The sequence below is a fragment of the Dermacentor silvarum genome, chromosome 5, assembly GCF_013339745.2.
Source record: "Dermacentor silvarum isolate Dsil-2018 chromosome 5, BIME_Dsil_1.4, whole genome shotgun sequence".
Classification (NCBI taxonomy): Eukaryota; Metazoa; Arthropoda; class Arachnida; order Ixodida; family Ixodidae; genus Dermacentor; species Dermacentor silvarum.
The window spans coordinates 36,948,530-36,968,614 of record NC_051158.1 but is presented as its reverse complement, the minus strand read 5'-3'; the positions used below and the strand labels follow the sequence as shown (position 1 = coordinate 36,968,614).

Genomic DNA, 20,085 nt, shown 5'->3' with positions numbered 1-20,085 from the left:
GGCAAGCAGTGTTTGCATCTTTCCTAAGCGTGAGATGAGAGTATAAGCGATCACTAATTTTGCCATTATTTTTTGATGGTGACCGAGAACAAAAAACACTTGTGCATAAGGATTGCAGCCGTCAGCTTGAGCAATTGCCGCGTTTACATGAATGCGACAACTGGCGCAGCACATCGCATCAGATCAACTTTCTAGCGCATCGCATCCATGTATACGGGGCAAATGCGCTAGAAAAGCACGTCACATTGCACCAGGCAGAAGTGGATTGAGAGGAGTAAGTCGACTTCGCATCGCATTAGGAATTACGGGATCGGAATTTGCTGCGGATCTGCTGCGCTCGCCGAACGGCGAACTGGCTTGAGCCGGTGTAGCACCGGAAGCACTGCTTTTCCTTGCATGTGCGACACCGTATGCCGCCACCATCGCACCAGGGGTAGTGCGCTACTTGTAAACTCTGGTGCATCGCATTACACCCGGTGTGCTAGGAAATGCGATGCGCTACTGTTGCATTCTGTCGAATTCGTGTAAAGGCGGCTATTGCCATTTTGTTATGCAGACACGCTATAATGCGGGAGCTTTTCTGGCACACTTTACCGGACCCCAGTAAACTCCGCGGATGCAACGTCGCGGCAGCGGGTACCGGTAACGGTCATCGTAAGACCTATCTATATCTCACCTGTAAGGTACTGCTGCATGGTGCTGCCATGCTTTGGGGCGGTGCATCAGCCTATTTATGAGCTGCATATGATACTGTTGCATAGTTTCGCTCAGGTTTCATAAAATTGTTGGTCTAAATTGAAACATGTTTGTACTTACCATGGATGGTTTATGTAAAAAAAAGGCTTAGCGAGCACCTTGTATTCTTCTTTGTTCGTAGAAAAAAAGGCCTCGAAAACCTCTATAATTCCCGAAAAGAGCTGCTGCGAGCTCTCTCGAATTTCCAAGTTACCGTATTGCGCATACCATTCCACAGACAGAGAAGGACCAAGTGTGTCCGCAGTGACAACCGCAGTGACAATAAGTGTCGTGCGCGGAGTCGCCTTCTCTGCTCATTAGTGACGCCGCAGGCATCGGCCCGTTCTCCGCGGTCCAGGAGTGAGTATAATGTCGAGCATCGATTGTGATGTTGCCGCACTTATGTCATTCGAAAAGAAGGGAATGGCCTCCACTGCGGCGGTATTGTTAAGGGCCGACGGTTTTTCTAACGTGACGAATACTAATCACGTAAACACGCTGCATGCAAACAGGAATTATGTGCCTAGAATCAGTTACGTTTGCTTAAGTATCCACAAGTTCACTCAGTATCTTGTTTGCCGAATAAGCATGAAATTACAGGAAATGGTGAAGTTGGAGAATATGCTGGCTACACTAGCTGTATTATCAGACCTTCTAAGATTATAGCTGACTGTATATTCGATCAATGAATCGCCTTCATAGATCTAATCGCAGACATGGCTACGTCATTTTGGCTACAGTTATTATGCAAGCAATAATATTAGCATGTTGTGATGTGTTCTTTAGCGTGATAATGCAATTGACTTATCGAAATCTTGATCGTTAAATCACTTTTCAGAATTTTAGAAATGCCAATGTGAACTTTCCGTGCTAGCTGCTCGTGCAAATAATACCACGAGATTGAAGCTAACGCTCGGGTTTACGTATAATTCCCGACATTTTTAATTGTGTAATCATCTGAAAATAAAAACAAATTTTGAGACTTCACATAAAAATTATGAGTGCGGCTGACGAATGTGGTGATTTCGTTAAGAAACTTTAATTAGATTTGCTACACCAGTAATCTTTCTCGCTAAGTAAATAAAAATTAAGACGTTGCATTTTCGCAAAATACGGCTCTCTTGAATTATGGACAACCTTAAAATCACATTTGCAGTCTGCCTCGTCATTCTTTGCTGGGCAGATATTCAGTGAAAAAAATTGCGTCTTGTTGCGACTAGTGGTACAACTTATGATTTTGAATCTACTGAAAATACCTCTGTGCAGGAGAGCTGCCTCGCTTCCTCCTCTCGATTGCAGTTTTTTTTTTTTTTTCAAAAACGTTAGGCATGTGTTGCGCTCGAGAATGAAATCCGATGCAGTATCCCGGCCACGGCTGCCACATTTTGATGGGGGCGAAATGCGAAAACACCCGTGTACTTAGATTTAGGTGCACGTTAAAGAACCCCAAGATGACCACTTTATTCCGGAGTACGCTACTCCGGATGCCTCATCAGATCATGGTTTCGGGACGTAAATTTTAGCAATGTTTTGCGCGTGAGAATTAAGTCCCATGCCTTTATAAAATACGTCAAGTGAATATAGCATGGAATTTGATGTATGTCATTACTTTGCACTGTGTCAGTTAATTGCATCGTCAGAAAACCTCAGTTTTCTATGCTATTCAAAACGTTTTTTTTTTTTGCGTCCCCTCCTCCTTTACATGTTCTGCTGAGTGCACAATACACGTCTCAAATATGTGGAAAATTCTAATGCCACAATCATACCACCCATGTAGTAAGGTGTTTTCATGCGTATGAATCACTAGTGCTTCTGGTGTTTCTATATGCCTTCTTATAGTACAAAGAAATTTCGAAAAGCAAGGACAATGTCTATGGAAACACTAGCAGTGCTCATATTTTCGATCAGGTTTGAACGGCCATACTTTTAGGCTTAGCAAGGCAACTAACTGCACAGTGCCCGATTTCTGAGTAGTGCTCAAGGTGTGAAACTTTGATGCATTCTTTGTGATAAGCTTTGTAGTGTAAATACCATGCAGCTTCATGCTACACTTGGGGTGGATGCCAATCTTTCCCTTTTGTTTGCTGAATTATTTGTTCACAGGCGGCGCACCTGAGGGACACTGACGTTGCTGCCGTTGTACGGATTGTATACGTCGGTGCAAGCGGATGGCGTTCACCCGCTGTGGCAGTCAGTTGCGTGCTGCGAAGTTCCGCCGTCATTTGCTTGGAAGGTTGCAGTCAACGGCGCCTCCCTGGTGACGCTGAGGTTAGCACACTGAGCACAATACGTGTAATTATAGGCTTGAGAAGAAGCTTTATTTAGTTCGGGCCCAACTGCGATGTCGCCTAGTCAAATACATGTAATTTGATTTTCGCCAATTTTTATTTAAAAAATTGATTACCTAAATCGAAAGTTCGCAACCAACAGTCATTAGATTTTAGCTTTTTCTTTTGAATGCAACAAATATCGTGAAACTTGGAGGCCCCGAGCTCAAGCTTCCTCTTAACATTAGGAGAAAATCATCGGTTTGCATTTGAGAGCCATACTGTTTTATCGTTTTTAGGTCCATTAACTTGCAGATGCACGTCCTATTCGCAACTCAAATGAACTGCAGGGGGCGCTGCGAAAACTGGCCGCGTCTGGCTACACTGTGCAACATGGCGGCTATACGGAGGTCCCCCCGTCGCCGCAACCACTGTTGGATGTACAGTACGCTGTAGTTAGATGATTTTCGTGCAGTGTGATGCAAGCGAGTAGCTTACGCCGACCAAATCATTTTAGCCGATCTGAGAGAGGCACAGTGGGTAATGAGGCTGAAATGGTCGCACGGTGTGTGAAAACATCTGGCGTGACAGCGGACCCGCACGAGATTCTGATGAAAATCACCGATGTATTCTTGAACCCACTGGTCGTGGAACCGAAGTACTCGTGCACTGTCGGATTGTCGGAAAAGTACAAGCACGTTTCTGCTGCTGTGATTCACTGTGAAGGCGCGGATAGATAGTCCGGCGTTTTGAGCGTGCGAGACAGCGGCCGGCGAAGTTTGATACGTCACGCTGGCCTCGCCAGGATTGCCGAAATCTTGCAATCTGCTCAGGTTGGCACGTTTAACATGGCCCACAGCAGCTCGATCAGCTGTTGCCGCTGTACATGCGGATAAATGCGCAGCCGTCGCGCATGCACTTTCTCATTGTTGTTCGTTCGGCGAAGGCGCAAACTCTGCACGCTTTTTTCAGTCCAGAGAGCAAGCGAACCTAAAATCAAGCTTTGCACTTTCTCGCGAGCATGCACTATGAATCTGTCTCGAACATTTTCCGCTACTTTTGCGTTCCTGTTATCTATTTTACATTCAAGATTTGCGCAACGTGACTGCTGCTTCGCTTAGCTGTAGTTATTGCAGTAGTTGGCGCATTGTTTCTCTCGTAGAGAACAAAGTGATAAATAACCGAAAGATCTGCTTACTACAACAAAAACATTTGCACACCATGTACAGGTATGGCTTGTGCTGCATGGCCTGACCATGAATGATTACTCATCCCCGCTTTCTATGAACATGTCGCTTATGGCTGCTGTGTAAACTAATTAGATAAAACAAATGTTTCTGTGTAAATTAATGTTAACTAAGCTACTGCATTATGAATCTAATTTTCCACGTTATTCTATAATTGACGTATCCTGCACTTTAAGTGGCAAAACTGTGTTCGCCTCTGAACTGCCAGTTTCCTTCATACACTGATAAGGGATACAATTGCTTTGATAATTACGCACTTTCAGATAAGCACGTACTAATTTGCACTAGTTACACGGGTAGCATGTCCACGTCGCAATGAAGGTGTACCGCTATACCACCCCATAGTTATTTTGCACGCTGGCGCGTACATGTTGTGCTTACATAGAACGATTTACTGACGTTACCCGGGAGTACCTAAAACTCCGATGTACCGATTGTGCGCCGCTGTATCCGATATAAAAGCTTTAATCAAAAAAAGCTTGAGTACCGCGGCGACATTCGCATCATAAACTGCTTTACCACGCCGGCTATCACATGAAACTGCATGTTGAAGCACGCACACGCTGAACGTTATCACAATGGCAGTAACAACCTCAACGCAAACTTCCTGAAGTTCGCTGTAACGATTTACTGCAAACGTAGTACCAGTAAAAGGATCGCGTTCTCTTCACACAAGCAACAAACCAACCCTCGCCTAAAAAAAAAGAAAAAAAGAAAACTTTCTCGAGCAAGATGTTGAGAACACAACTATTGCCGTTGTTGCAGCTTATGATAAGATTCGTAATCCATGTGGCTCTTCGGCGCCGCAAAACTAAAAAACGCAGCATAATTCCACGGCCGTGCGGAGTTTCGTAGATGGTGGCTCCATCGTATCGTATTAGAAGCGCACCCGATCGCAGAACGAAAGCTACGGACGGAGCGTCTGCTCCAGCGCTCCGACCTCCGTGTGAGGTTTCCGGCGCTCGCCGCTAGGTGTCGCATGAATTGCTGGAGTCGCGAATACCGCTAAACACAGTGGCTGTTTCCGCCAACAAACGTAATAGCCAGCCTAACCATGACTGTGTAGCAACATAGCAGTGCGCATACAGCTTCAACCGAATTTAAATTTATAAACTTTCGCATTGCAGTGTACGACCGTGTTTCCTTACGTCCCCTAAAACTATGATTACTAGGAATTGGGGCTATATAATGTGTTGCTCATCGGTGCCTACTTCAGTATACAAGGCTAAATGCCTTGCAATTCAGCTGCGAATACCGCTCATTGTATACCATCAGACGAACATCAAAAAGCGTGTGGACACTTCTGTGAGATTGCGTTTCCAGCGTGAACGCCTCTGATATACCGAGATTAAAGCAGGTCATGTGGCTGTACTCACTGAATTCTAAAGAACTCTTTCTTTGCAGGAATTCGCTGTATGGTTTTGGATGTCAAAACTACAACATTCGTGTTCCATTCGTGAACTTTGAGGGTACGACAGCAGCCTTTTGATGTTCATTTTCCTTTCGCCGATATAGAATTCACGTGCGGAAAGTGATCACGTCTACGTACATTGTGTTGAACCTCGTGTCTCTCATTCCAATTTATGAATAAATTAGGTTATATTGCAACATTTTAAGCTAGAAGCACTACAGTGAAAGCAGAAGCCTGCAAGCTCCGGCGATTTTTCGGTGTCAGCGGATGTCAGTGAATATCGCTGCAAACGTTCCTCTACATACGTCAGTCATTTCTTCAAAAAAATTCAGGTTTCAGAGTTGCTCACATTTTTTCCCTAATGAATTTTGTTAATTCTCTCATTATTTTCTCTCATAACTATACGTTATGACGTAAGACTGCACACGCAGAGCACATGCTGGCAATGAATGGCAGATGACAGCGTTGAGGAGCCGGCGATCGTGGGGTAGTGTTTGGCAGTAGCAGTTTCTGTCGCGAGAAGTTACGTTGAGTGTGGACGGGCAAGTGATGGATGTCAAGCTGTGTTGTGTTGGCTACAGGAATTTCAGTCCTCGCCACCCGCAGACATAGTTTGAGGCGATGTAGACCACGCTCAGCCGACGTTAGGCTGATCAGCCGCCGAGTTAATGCGTCTACTAACCAGCGGATCTCGGTGACGTTCCTTAAGATAATTAAGCCATTAAGATGGAGAAAATTGCTTTTATAGTGCAGGTTTGACCATACGGATTTGAAAAAGAACTGGTAATCATTTCGTACCGTGCACAAAAAAAAAAAAAATGGGGGCAGCATCACACTACGAAGACTGTGCTAACAGCGAAACTGTTGATCCCACGTAGCTTTATCTCGGATCGGCTAAGTAGCAGGCCCAGATCGTTTTGTCGACGCTTCTGTCCGCACACACGCTTTTGCTCGATAACGCGAGCTCGTAACTCCGACTATTCTGCCAGTCGCCGACGTTTCGCCGCCGCTTCACCGGCACGATAGTCGGGGTTGGTCCGAAGTCGTTTCTTCCGCTTTCGAGTAGCGGCACGACGGTTTTTTCGCTGTGCTTCCTCGTTTTCGGGAGTAACGGACTTTTTCGGTCGCCCCGTTCTCACGGCGATGTAGTCGGCGCGGAGACGTCGGGCATTCTGTCGCCGCAGCGGCGTCGCGGCTACGCGGGAGCTCGGCGTGATGACGTCATGGCAAAGCGATGGCGCGCGCAATGACGTCACGGCTTAGCTCCACCTACGCAGCTGTTTCCGAGGCTTGGCGTTGCTAGGCGACGCAGAGTGACGTCATCGCTCGGCGAGGTTTTCCTGCGCACAACACGAGGTCGTGGGATCGAATACCGGCCACGGCGACCGCATTTCGATGGGGCGAAATGCGAAAACACCCGTGTACTTAGATTTAGGTGCGCGTTAAAGAACCCCAGGTGGTCCAAATTTCAGGAGTCCCCCACTACGGCGTGCCACATAATCAGATCGTGGTTTCGGCACGTAAAACCCCATAATTTTTTGAAATCCCCGGACTAACCACCGGCTTCGCTGTTAAAAGCGAGAAGCTTCGCTGTTAAAAGCGAGAAGCTTCGCTGTTAAAAGCGAGAAGCTTCGCTATTAAAAGCCAGAAGCGATGGCTCACGTGTGCGCGCGTGTGTATTTGTGTGCGTGCATGGGCGCGTGCGTGTGTTCGCGAAATTCTAGTATTCTAAGATGGCACATGGACTACTTTAATCTGCAAAAGTTGCAAAAGGAAGAATTTTAGAATCCGACCCTCACTCATCAAAAGTGTGCGTACCATACTATGTCTTGTATATGACGCGCACGTTCTGTTCCGAACTAACGTAGAGCTACCTTTGATCATGTCACAGCGTGCTGGCTCTTGTTATGGCCAGTCGAATGCGAACGGCTATTCATGGCCATTTAATTCATCATAATCGTATCTGTCACTGCTTGACAGCCCCGAAGAGCCGAGGGCCTGCGCTTCACCGCTTTCGTTCTCTGCGCTGGCAGGAGTGGCATGCCTTGCGCGCCTTTCCCGCTGGTGTGCCGCTCGCGACGTCACAAGATGTTTTCTGTTTCGGTTTTGTTTTCGCACTTTTTTTGTCTATTTAATACTTTCGAATTGGCGGAAGAATTTTAGAATCCGACGCCTCACATGGAGGCCTGTCATGAGCTTGACGAGGTCAAAGATGCCGGAGTTCCCAATAATGACCAGTACAAGAATGCCCGTAAGTGTGATCATAATTAAACATTAGCCTTCCAAGTGGTGGCTGATAATAAGCCATGCTTCTGCAGAAAGGCAACCAGAAGCGTATTTTGCTCTAGTGTTTTGCAGGTGAAACTTTCGCTGAATACTTAGTACAGGCTGCTGACCTGAACTTAGTATTGATCTTTTGCGCAGAATATGCATCAGCGGAGGATTTGTGGCAGCTTCGGGGCACCTTCGTGGCAACGTAGCCATAGCTGTGGCAAGAACCCCCTGTATGACATTCTTCATCCTGGGCTTACACTGTCGTTTGCATATTCAAATGATGTGCTGCTTTGTCATAATGTTCATTAGAGAGCACAAGTCCCGAACTCCAGAATTCTCAGTAGCAACGTGGTGCTTATTCAGGTGTCATCAACCGTATTTGCAGGAGACATTCACTAGAAGCCCCTGCTATAGTCAAGCGAAGGTAAAATTTGGCTGTAACAAATGCCTCGCTATTAGTATGATTATTAGTATTATTAGTATTGTTAATTAGCGTTATTATTATTTGTATGGTATTTGAGTTCCTTCTTTCAGTTCATTCTTAGTTTGGGAGTAGACGTTTCGCCGTCCATGAAGCCTTGTTCAAAGTGAACAAGGCTTCATGAGAAATGAAACCGCAACCTCCTTCCTTTTTCTAAGGTTAGGATGTTTACGACAATTATGCGAATTGCATACTCGAAATAATTGTCAGTAATCCGTTAACACACACCTTCATGCCTCATTCACTAACAAGTACTTGGAGAGCCCCTGCCAGTCCATTGCTTGGCCATGACTGAACATGTTTATGGTGTCTATTGCAGTAATACTATGGATTCCCGTGTACGATGCAAGAATTGAGACTTTGTTTGCTGTATGTGAATGTGTATCTGTATGAAAGGTCCATGTGTACTCTGTGCACAAAGCTTTACAAACGTGGTGTTCTTCACATAGAACGGTAGCGTGCGATTAAAAACAACCGATAGGACGATACAGTCATGCTGGCGAATGTTATATTTTACTAACAAGGAACGGCACAGGTCTGGTTCGGGAATCGCGAAGCTGAAATCGGAAGCTAGGATTCCCTACGAGCAAAACATGCGTGATCTGTTAAGACAATCTTACAGCCAAGATGGCTGTGACTTCTCTGTATATATTTTGTATATATAATTTTTTACTACTATCTACGTCACAATATTGTCCCCTACGTAACGTTAAAAGCTAGGATTTTGAGGCAGCTGCCTCAAAATTCCTATGGAAATAAGAACACCGTGTGCATGTGAAATCAATGTGTTAACACGCAAACGTTATGAAGAGCAATTTCTTTATGCTGAACAGTGGAACACTGTTTTTACCAAACATAATATCGTTCGAGTAAAAAAAACATGCTTTCAAGTGGTTTTTTATAAAAGCCTTGTTTGCGTTTTGCTGCTTTTGGGCCGGTTCGCTACACCGTTATCTAAATTACACCCTTAACGGTGTACAAGGGGTAAATAGTTTTTTTTTTCACGTCCTCGAGCTTACTTACACCCGAATGCACCTCTAAGGGTGTAATTTAGATTGCAGTGTACCCCGCATGGCCGCGGCGAAGCATTTCTTGTGCTCAGTGGCGGGTTAAGTGGGGCGTCGCTCTTGCATTGGTATTCCTAAGGCTCCCTACACGTGTTGGGTTTGCCCAGCTTTGGCTTTGTAATGAAAATTGGTTTGTCTTAGTGGTATACGAAAGTGGGGGCAAATAGCAATGTACAAGTAGAGGGCTGTTTATGTGCAAGCGTACCGTAATCGCCTACTCGGGCTTTTTCTGAGATTTTTCTTTCGTCGTACATCACTATTGCGCATCGCTTAACGCCAATATTTCTAGTAGCACTGAATATGCACAAGTGTTAGAAACAGGTTTTCTCCTAATGGCACAGCCTTTAGATGCGTAATGTAACAACTTTTCCGTACAACCTTATGACGATGACTCTTTGGTCCAGCTGAACGTTAGCACCAAAATGAAGATCGTTCGAAACTAGTTGTTTTTGCGAATGCAACGTCTGTCAATTACATGGCGGCTGGGTAAAGATACTGGCGATGCATGCAGGTCGTCAGCACTGAGTTTATCTCTGCTAATCCAGTTAGGTGCAAGAAGCACTTTTGAACGTTATGTAAAGGATGCATACTCCAAAGTCGACGTCTTTATGCAGGCTGTCCCCTAACGGTGATTGACTTGGTACTCCGGCTGTGGCAATCGGTCGCGTGCATCGCAGTCGTGTGGGCCCTTGGTTCCTGCTGTATGCAGTGGTATGTAATGAACCTTAGCATCGATTGTGACCGGACACTGTCATTGTCAGTTTCCTAGTACGTTCTAGTCCTAACGAGACAGTGTTTTTACGTGGCAACAGTGTACTCTAACGTGAGAACTTTGAAATATGCGAATGTTTTGAAGGGAAAGATTGTAGCAACTTACGTAGCAGTTTGCATCTGTGTTAAGAAGCTCGCCTAATAACTAAAGCTTGTGTTAAATTTTACATGAGAATTTTTAATATTCAACGCACAATCTATTAGGAAAGCAGTGATGTATGAAGCACTCAAGTTTCTTACTTCACGTTTTACGAAACCTTCTTTTTTAAGAAAAAAATTCGATTAATATCATTGTCGACGATTATTCCGCTGCATTACCGTTGCACTTTCACGTGAACCAACCTTTCAGTTCTACCTTGAGTTCTGCGGCCACTTTGTTATTTTTAATTCTTTTTTGCTTTCACTGTCTTGCGTGTCTTGATTATTTTCACAATTGTGTTTGTGCTGTTGCAGTTTATTCTCTCGTATCTCGGTTATGTAATGCCCTTTATTGGTTATTCAGGGTAAAAAAATGTACATGAAGTTCATTTATATATATGTATTTTATTTATTTATTACGGAAAACTTTATTTACACTACGCTATCAGTGCGATATCATTGCAGGGTGGTACACGACATGAAAGCAAAAAAAAATTTGCCACAGAAAAAAATAATCGAGGAAGCCATTTTCCTTACGCCTTTTTTCCCAACGATGTTAGTAAAGTGATAGTAATGACGGAAGAAGGAATATTTAAAAAATAGATTGCTGGGTATAAGGCATTGTTGTCTGAGATAAATGAAATGGCTTCTATCGGAATTTTAACTCATCGTTGCCTAGTGATGGCAGTAACGTTAACGTCTATGGCTTAATATAGAAGTCGTTGCGTAGTGGCTTAGGCATTGTGCCGCTAATCTCAAAGGCATGGGATCAAATCCGGCTGTGGCGGCCGATGGGGGCGTGAAGTGCAAGAAGGCCCGTGTACTGTGCCTTGAATGCACAGTTCAAGAACCCCCCCACTACCGCGTACCTCATAATCATATAGTTGTTTGGGCATGTAACACCCCAGAATATAATTTCGCATCTTCTCTCACGTGCATTGTAGGCAGGTTTGTCAGTCAGTCGACACACGCCAATTCGGAAGCATCACGGAATTGTTAGTCAAATGATAATAGCGTCCATCCAAAAAGCATGACAGGCTTGGGAAACTTAGCATGCAAGAAGCTGAATTGACCACTGACTTGCTCACTTGAAAAAGTGTGCGTAGCAGAAACTATGTTCTGACTGGAGCCTAAGAATTGATCTGGCGTGCAAAACCATCAATATCGCGCCAATATCCCAACTGAGGAACGAGACGTTATTTATTTGCCAACTAGCTCGCACCTGAACCCTTCCGAGTTATTTATTTATTCGGCGGCTGATTTGACACGTTCTTCTAGCGCAGTGTATTGCGGGTTTCTGTCGACACACTAGAAACCTGGTACTTTTCATCTTGTAGGCACACGCATTGGTGTGCTTATCGAAATCATTTCGGTAAGCACCTCATCACGTCAATGAGGCGCACTTAAAATTCAAAATACGCAGCGTGCTGTTAGGTAGTATTCATAACAAAGCTTGTTTGATCGAAGGCGACTGGCTCCAGAAACTCCCGGTATTGTCTGTGACGGCTCAAGTATGTAGAGTATAATAAGCGAGTGCGGTTGGGTATTTCAGCGCACTTATTCTGATTGATAGCAACCCTTTCGGATGCTTATATATATATACACGTAAGCTATGTATTGCCCATATTGCAATCCTTGTTGAGCAGTCCCATTTGAAACATCCCGAACAATAAAGTGTCGTTTTCATTTTTTTCTCAAGGGCCGCTGCTAACCGTTCATCTCGGGGATTGTACGCTGTTCTGTACGTGATACATCGATGGTATCTTCCCTGCATCGGGAAAGAATGGCTTTTTCTCGGCGCTGCTCAGTGCGTGTTCAGGCCGGATGGGTGAGTTCACAAAAACGTCTCCCACATTCGACGAGTAAACGTGATCTACGACCCATAAGCGCATTGTCTATGCCAGTACAGACTTTTAAATTTGTCCTGAGATTTTTTCTTCCCTAGAGCGCTGACCAGCAGCAACTGCTATGACATTTTGCTGCTTTAGAGCCGGTTCGCTCCACTGTTATCTAAATTACACCCTTAATGGTGTACAAGGGGTCAATTTTTTTCCCGTCTCCGAACTTAATTACACCCCAATGCACCTCGAAGGGTGTAATTTAGTTTGCAGTGTACCCCGCCGCAGCTGCGAAGCATTCCGATAGGCAAAGGTAGGTCAAAATGATTGTTTAAATTTATGTTCACTAATATAACAAAATATTGTAACCAACAGTTACGACAGCCGTTTCTACAAAAACTAATTTATTCTGGGCGAACTTGTGCCCGTCAACTAAAGGTTGTAGACTCAAAACAAAAGCGTCCCTTGTTCTTCACTCCTTCGAACGTTGTTCTCTTCTTTTTCACCTCCTGTCGCGTGCCATTCATCCGAACCTCGAGCCGAACCTCGAGCACGAGCCACCGCGTTAAAGAACCCCAGGTGGTCTAAATTTCCGGAGTCCCCCACTACGGCGTGCCTCATAATCAGAACTGGTTTTGGCACGTAAAACCCCATAATTTAATTTTTTGAGCACGAGCCACCGGTCGGTCAGCACGTGGTGTGGGTACGTGCGGCGCAGCGTTGCCTTGCGGTGCCCTGCCTGACGCTTATGTTGTGGCGGTTCTTTTGAGACACAGCTATGATGCGGCGGGCGTCTTTTCGTTCTCAGTATGCTGGCGGCATTAGTCCCCCTCCGAAGAAGCATCGTCCCGATGCGTAGAAAAGGCCTAGACAGGCCGACAGTTTTAAAAGAACAAAGCTGAGGGACGGCCGGTGGTATTCTTGGGCACATCTGCAAATTCTGTTATTCAATGCCTTTCGTAGTAAGGCTTCATTCGTACTACGTGTACGACCTCTGGACGAGTCCTGCGTCGTGTGGAGCGCACTTGACCTTCGGGAGTTACCTCGTAGTTTAAGGGACTTAGCCGGCGAAGTACTTTATAGGGGCCAAAATAACGGCGCAGTAACTTTTCCGAAAGACCGGGTGTACGTATAGGCGTCCATACCCACACTTTGTCTCCAGGGTAGTACTGCACCTCTCTTCGCCTTAGGTTGTATCGGTTTGCGTCGACGTGCTGCTGTTGGACGATGCGGTGCCTCGCCAACTGTCGTGCCTCTTCAGCCCTTTCTATGTATTGACTAACGTCAGGGTCGTCTTCGCTGCTGTTATTCACAGGTAACATCGCGTCCAGTGTCGTTGTTACGGTCCGGCCGTAAACAAGTTCAAATGGCGTAAACTGTGTCGTCTCTTGTACTGCAGTATTATACGCAAAGGTAGCGTATGGTAGAATACTGTCCCATGTTCGATGCTCTATGTCCACGTACATCGAGATCATGTCAGCGAGCGTTCTATTGAGCCGTTCAGTCAGGCCATTTGTTTGCGGATGGTATGCTGTGGTTTTCCTATGATCAGTATGCGTTAGTTTCATAACAGACTGCATCAAACGGGCCATAAAAGCTGTTCCCTTGTCTGTTATGACAACCTTAGGCGCGCCGTGTCGCAATACGATGTGTGTGACGAAAAACTGAGCCACTTCAATGGCGGTTGCTGTTGTGATAGAAGAAGTCTCGGCATACCGGGTGAGGTAATCGGTCGCTACCACAATCCATCGCTTTCCTGAGGACGAAACGGGAAATGGCCCAAGTAAATCTACTCCGATCTGTTCAAATGGTACTGCTGGTGGCTGTATTGGTTGCAGAAGGCCTGCTGGTTTGAGTGGCGGTGTTTTGCGCCTTTGACAATCTCGGCACGATTTTACATAGTGCTGCACTGAATTCATCAAATTCGGCCAGTAATATTTTTGGCGGATTCTTGCCACAGTCCTACTAACGCCCAAGTGACCAGCTGAAGGGTCATCATGGCAAGCTTCTAAGATCTCAGGTCGTAGCGATGATGGTACGAGAAGTAGAAACGTCTCGCCACTGGGCTCGAAGTTTCTTTTGTAGAGGACGTTGTTCTTGAGGACATACGAACACAATCCGCGGACAAAAACTCGTGGAACTTTTACTTGCCGACCCTCCAGGTGCTGGATGAGCAGGAGTAATTCCGGGTCAGAACGCTGATGATGAGCCATTTCCGACGTGTTCACAGCCCCAAGAAACGGGAAATCTTGCTCGTATTCAGCAGCAGTAGATTCGATCGGTGCACGTGATAAGCAATCAGCATCATTGTGCTTGAGACCGGACTTGTAAACAACCGTGATGTCATATTCCTGTAAACGCAAGCTCCACCTAGCGAGTCTTCCAGAAGGGTCCTTGAGGTTCGCCAGCCAGCACAATGAATGGTGGTCGCTGATGGCTCGGAACGGTCTGCCGTACAAGTATGGCCGGAACTTGCTGATGGCCCATATAACCGCCAGGCATTCCTTTTCTGTAGCTGAGTAATTTGTTTCAGCTTTCGATAGAGTACGGCTTGCGTACGCAATGACTTTTTCTTCTCCATTCTGCCACTGAATAAGTATGGCGCCGAGACCAACGTTACTCGCGTCGGTGTGGATGTCTGTTTCGGCATCTTCATCAAAATGGGCAAGTATGGGAGGACTCTGCAGACGTCGTCGTAGCTCAGAGAAGGCGTCTTCTTGTTCTTTCTGCCACATGAAAGGGACATCTTCTTTTGTAAGCCGCGTGAGTGGTTCGGCAATTTTAGAAAAGTTTTCTACGAAACGCCTGTAGTAGGCACACAGTCCCAGGAAACGCCTGATAGCTTTCTTATCTCTTGGCTTCGGAAACTTTTCTACTGCCGTGATCTTCTCAGGATCAGGGCGGACGCCTTGAGCACTGACAATGTGTCCGAGAAAGCGGAGTTCGCGAAAACGGAAGTGACATTTTTCAGGTTTTATGGTCAATCCCGCCGTGCGAATGGCATCCAGAACTGCCCTCAGCCGCTGCACGTGCTGCTCGAATGTAGTGGAGAAGACCACCACATCATCAAGGTAAACGAGGCAGGACTGCCATTTCAGTCCGGAACGAACAGTGTCCATCATCCGCTGGAAAGTGGCGGGCGCAGAACACAGACCAAATGGAAGCACCTTAAACTCATATAAACCATCCGGTGTCACAAATGCCGTTTTTTCGCGATCTCGCTCGTCCACTTCTATTTGCCAGTACCCGCTTTTAAGATCCAAAGAAGAGAAGAAGTGAGCATCGCGTAGTTTGTCCAAGGTGTCGTCGATGCGTGGGAGTGGATAAACATCCCGCTTCGTGACGAGGTTGAGTTTCCTGTAGTCTACACAAAAACGTAGGGTGTTATCCTTCTTTTTGACCAGAACTACCGGAGATGCCCACGGGCTATTGGATGGCTGTATGACGTCGTCCTTGAGCATTTCCTGTACTTGACTTCTTATCGCTTCCCTTTCTTTTGGAGCCACTCGGTACGGGTGTTGGTGCACTGGTCTTACGGGTTCTTCGACTATAATGCGGTGCTTTGCAACGGGAGTGCGATGGACTTTCGATGAAGTAGAAAAGCATTCGGCGAACTCTTTGACCAAGCTCACAATCGTATGTCTTTGTGGTGATGACAGCTCTTGGTCAATATCGATAGATGCGAGCACACTGTCTAAAGTCCCAGATGCTGGTGATGCTGTATCGAGAGTCGATATATCCGTAACTTGTTCATAGCCATGAAGAGATGCTATGGCTGTTCCCTTCGCCACGTGTTGTGCCTCATTGCCAAAGTTAGTCAAGAGGACAGCCGCACATCCGTTACGCAGGTGAACAAGGCCCCTTGCCACACATATTTGCTTTTCCAGTAGCAGCCCAATATTTCCGTCTACAAGTCCCTCATAGTCTCGAAATGCGTCGCTCCTTACAATGACAGTCACACTACACCTTGCCGGCACCGTCACGTGTTCATCCACAATACGCAGAGAGGCAACATGTGGCTGTTCCACATCAGAAAAGGTGACAGCATTTTCCGTAGTAAACAACACACGAGATTCTTGCAAGTCGATTATTGCGCCGTTTGCTTGCAAAAAGTCCATGCCCAGGATCAGATCACGGGAACACTCGGGTAGAACAATAAAGCTGCTGACGTACATAAAGCCACTAATTCCGATCCTTGCTGTGCACATTCCTACAGGCTCGACTAAGTGTCCCCCGGCTGTACGTATAGGAGATCCGGTCCAATGGGTCAATACCTTTTTCAATTTTCTGGCGAGTACACTACTAATGACTGAATAGTCAGCACCAGTGTCTATCAACGCAGTCACTTCGAAGTCGTCGATGATGACACGCAACTCAGAAGTTGCGTCGCCATCACTGCATTTGTTCGTCGCGGTGTCACTGCCGTCGTATCGTCGGGTTAGCGATGGAGGGCCTTCGGTTTCCTGGGCGTCAGCGGCCTTGCCTCCACAGGTCGCTGGCTCTAGTTTTCCCGTCGAGGACTTAGTGAGCGACGCCTCGGTGACATGGAGGATGGACGCGGACTCGGCGACCAATAACGCATAGGCGCTGCCGATCGAGGCTCATGTTGCTGGGGGTACGGAATGTTTCGGCGTGTAGATAAAAATGCTTCTATCTCGTAAGGGCGCTCACCGTTTCGAGGGCAAGGCGCATTCACGGAGAAGCCACGAAGTCCCACTCGGCGATACTGGCATTCCCGATACAGGTGACCAGCCTCGCCACAGTGGTAGCAGAGGGGACGCCGGTCTGGAGTACGCCATACATCGCTTTTACGTTGTCTTCCTTCCGGCATGGGCGGCATACTGCGAGGAAGCATCTGGGGTGTCGCGGTAGTTCGGGCAGAGTCAGCGCGTCCAATGTCCTGCCGTAAAGCTTGGGCGTATGATATCCGCGGCTGACGCTCCGGTTGTGCTAGGGGCCGTACCTGAGGCTCTGGTTCACAAATTACTTGTCGTACTTCTTCACGTACGACATCAGCGAGTGATGACACCGTAGGAGGGCTTTGAACCAGCTTCAATTTCTGCAGCTCTTCCCTAACGATAGACCTCACCATTTCACGTAGGGCGTCGATGTTGCTGGGGAGGGCTCCTGTCCCAACTTCAAATAATGCGACGCTTGCGTCTCTATTGTACTGTCTTGCACGCTGCTGCAGCGTCTTCTCCATCGTCGTCGCTTCTGATCGGAATTCGGCTACAGTGCGGGGCGGATTACGTACCAGGCCTGCAAACAGCTCCTGTTTAACACCGCGCATTAGGTGCCGTAATTTCTTGTCCTCAGCCATGTTTGGGTCGGCTCGGCGGAAGAGGTGGGACATGTCTTCAATGTACATGGTCACACTTTCATTGTTCCGCTGGTTCCTCGCCTGAAGAGCGGCTTCTGCCCTCTCTCTGCGGTCCGTGCTCGGGTACGTTGCAAGCAGCTCTCGTCGGAAGTCGTTCCACGATGATAACGACGCTTCGTGGTTTTGAAACCATATGCGTGCAGATTCCTCCAGCGCGAAGTACACATACCGGAGTTTCTTTGTTTCGTCCCAACCGTTACATCTGGCGACACGCTCAAACTTTTCGAGCCAGTCCTCGGCATCCTCGAATGTGTCTCCGTGAAAGGATTCTGGCGTCAGGGGTGAGTCAACGACGATGTGAGGAGGGATCTCTTGAGTAGCCATCGCACTGGCTCCTAGGCTGACTGCTGCCGCTGCCCTTGCTGAATCGACGAGAGGACCAAACTCGGGGGCCTCACCTCGTATGCGGCGACTTGTCCGTTGGTGGACAGGCGTTAATTCCGCTGGCTCCAAACTTCGGGGATCCGGGTTACCTTCCCTGGCGCGTGTGGGGCTTGGAATCATACCCAGCACCTCCACCAGATATGTAACCAACAGTTACGACAGCCGTTTCTACAAAAACTAATTTATTCTGGGCGAACTTGTGCCCGTCAACTAAAGGTTGTAGACTCAAAACAAAAGCGTCCCTTGTTCTTCACTCCTTCGAACGTTGTTCTCTTCTTTTTCACCTCCTGTCGCGTGCCATTCATCCGAACCTCGAGCACGAGCCACCGGTCGGTCAGCACGTGGTGTGGGTACGTGCGGCGCAGCGTTGCCTTGCGGTGCCCTGCCTGACGCTTATGTTGTGGCGGTTCTTTTGAGACACAGCTATGATGCGGCGGGCGTCTTTTCGTTCTCAGTATGCTGGCGGCAATATAACTATACCTAATATTTATCTAACTATTCAAGCAAGAAGTGCTTAGGACACCTAAGCACTACTTACGAGTTGTGAATTGTGAATGCGAAAGCATTAATGTCCAACACCGCTGTGCGGTCCTTCGAGTTACTTCTCGCGGGCAAGCGAGCGCGTTGAGACGCTTGGCCAATGCCTTGTTTGCCGAATACGCATCAAATTTCAGGAAGTGGTCACTATGCTGTGATTTCTTTTTTTTTTGCGTGGTACTGCAAATAACTTAAAATGTATTGTAATCGTGATCGGTAAGTTTTAAGAATTTTAGCGATTCCTGTATTACTATACCACAACAAACAAGACTTGACGAACGATAGAAACTATAGACCACTGTGAAGTTTTCATGCTTGCCACTTTAATTATGCATTCCTACACCAGTAACTAAATGTCTTGCTAAGGAAATAACAATTAGGTCTTCGTGTTTTCGCAAAAGAACTGCTCTCTTGCAATGGCGATAATCATAAAATCACATTCGCACTCTGGCTCGTTCTACTTAGCTGGGCAGTTATTCAGGGAAAAATTACGTCTTGATTGCCACTGGTGGTGCAACTTCAAATTTCGTATGTACTGGAAACACCTCTGCGCAGGAGAGATGCCTTGTTACATCTCTTCCATTTTTGTTTTCAAAAGCGTTAGTCATGCATTCCGCGCGAGAATGAAGTCTCATGTCATAATACCATACGTCAAGCTAAGATATAGCATGACATTTGATGTTTCTCATTAGCTTGCACTGCGTCAGTTAATTGCATCGTCAATTGCACCTGCGTGTCCTTAAGCTCTTATTTTCTTTGTTATCCCAAACGATCTCTCGCTCCGCTCCTTCAGTTCATTTTCTGCTGAGCGCACAATAGGCGTCTGAAATGTGGGGTAAATCCTAACGGCATGATCGCACCATCTATGGACTACCGTGCCCATAGCCCTTGTAATTTCCCACTCTTTGCCCTCCTATTTTCTTTGCGCTTTTATAACCTCAATCACGTAATTATTTTATTACAGAAAAGCTGTCTATGGCTTGGATCCAGAATTTTGTGGCGTCCGCGCGGAAAAAAATCCCCTACTTCACATGGATGCATCACCGCTTGATAACCGGTGATGTATTACAGTGAGAGATGAGGTGTAAAGAGAAAGGAAGCGTAGTCTGAGACTGCAGTGAACTAGGGGGTGCGGTGAAGCTAGGAAATTGACATGCGTAAGGTAGGGTCAGCTGGCACAAGCCAAGGGTAACTGAGATTGCTGTGAGATGCCTTGGTCCTGCATTATGTGTAAATACACTGTGATGATGATGATTATGGTAATAATGACGACTCTGTGCTGGTATATGTGACATTGCACCAGTGAACTGTCAGAGTGTGTGTTCACGGTGAGTCTCGATAGTGTTTTACTTGCAGAACAGTGTTATTTATGTGCCCTGCTCTAGATATGGCTCTTTTATTTCAAAGCAGATACTTTTGCCAGCGTGGATACGACCGCTGGCATGTTGCTTGGTTATAGACACCTTGAACTGCTACACGAATCGGAATTATGCACCGTCGCGTGCCCAACAGTTTGACTTAATCGGCGTATCTTCATTACCAGCAGATGGGTAAC

At 46.6% G+C, this 20,085-nt stretch overlaps 1 protein-coding gene across 29 annotated transcripts in view; it reads left to right on the top strand.

The window, feature by feature from the left end:
- The window catches only part of LOC125945605 (uncharacterized), a 135,654-nt gene that overhangs the window by 72,966 nt on the left and 42,603 nt on the right, over positions 1-20,085 (top strand). For 2 of the 29 annotated variants that reach the window (XR_007467049.1, XR_007467044.1), the window contains exon 22: positions 12,091-12,219. The exons of 25 other annotated variants lie outside the window; for them this stretch is intronic. Coding sequence is in view for 1 of the 4 variants with exons in the window: in XM_049667697.1 (XP_049523654.1) it covers positions 10,186-10,193 (8 nt within the window). In the remaining 3 variants the exon portion in view is untranslated. Of the gene's footprint in view, positions 1-10,094; positions 10,194-12,090; positions 12,220-20,085 lie in introns of those variants that run through there. 2 more of the 29 variants (XR_007467068.1, XM_049667697.1) reach the window with 2 other exon arrangements.